The following is a 475-nucleotide window of genomic DNA, read 5'->3' as shown; positions in this document are numbered from 1 at the left end:
GTTCTGAGCCCAGGCCCGGCTGCCTCACAAGACCCGAATCCAGCCTCCAACGACACATTAAGCTGCTAATAATTTCTACTCAAATCTCTGAGGGCTACTCCACCGCCAGGCCTGGCGCTAACGGTGGTCACCTTCTCCAGGGCAGCTTCTCTTCGTCCAGGTCGCTCTCCGTCACCGACCCGTCTATCACCGTCTCATCACTGTCCCAGTCCAGGGCCTGGGAGTCCGCCTCCATCTTTGCCTCGAACCCGGAGGCTTTTTTATCCTCCGTCTCTACTCCCCGCTTCCCGAGAAAAGAAAGGGCACTCAGGGGGCCAGGGGAAATTGTGAGCAAAAAAGGAAACTCGAGGGTGGAGGCGGGAAGCGCGCCTGATAAGAAAGGCTGAGAGCACAGAGGGCCAGCGACCGTCGTACTCGGCGAGGCCGTCCCGCTCCGCCGTCTAGCTACACGCCGCCGAGAGGGGGAGCCGCGCGC

General features: G+C 61.1%; 1 protein-coding gene across 1 annotated transcript in view; it reads right to left on the bottom strand.

Annotated features, from left to right (window-relative positions):
- Positions 1 to 235, bottom strand: part of ANKRD31 (ankyrin repeat domain 31) — a 130,494-nt gene extending 130,259 nt beyond the window's left edge. The window contains 1 exon segment of the mRNA XM_077759843.1: positions 132 to 235. Within this exon segment, the coding sequence (XP_077615969.1) occupies positions 132 to 235 (104 nt within the window).
- Positions 236 to 475: the final 240 nt, after the last annotated feature.

The sequence above is a fragment of the Crocuta crocuta genome, unplaced genomic scaffold (genome assembly GCF_008692635.1).
Source record: "Crocuta crocuta isolate KB4526 unplaced genomic scaffold, BGI_CrCroc_1.0 scaffold162, whole genome shotgun sequence".
NCBI classification, from domain to species: domain Eukaryota; kingdom Metazoa; phylum Chordata; class Mammalia; order Carnivora; family Hyaenidae; genus Crocuta; species Crocuta crocuta.
The sequence above is the reverse complement of the archived record's forward strand: the minus strand, read 5'-3'. Positions and strand labels throughout refer to the sequence as shown.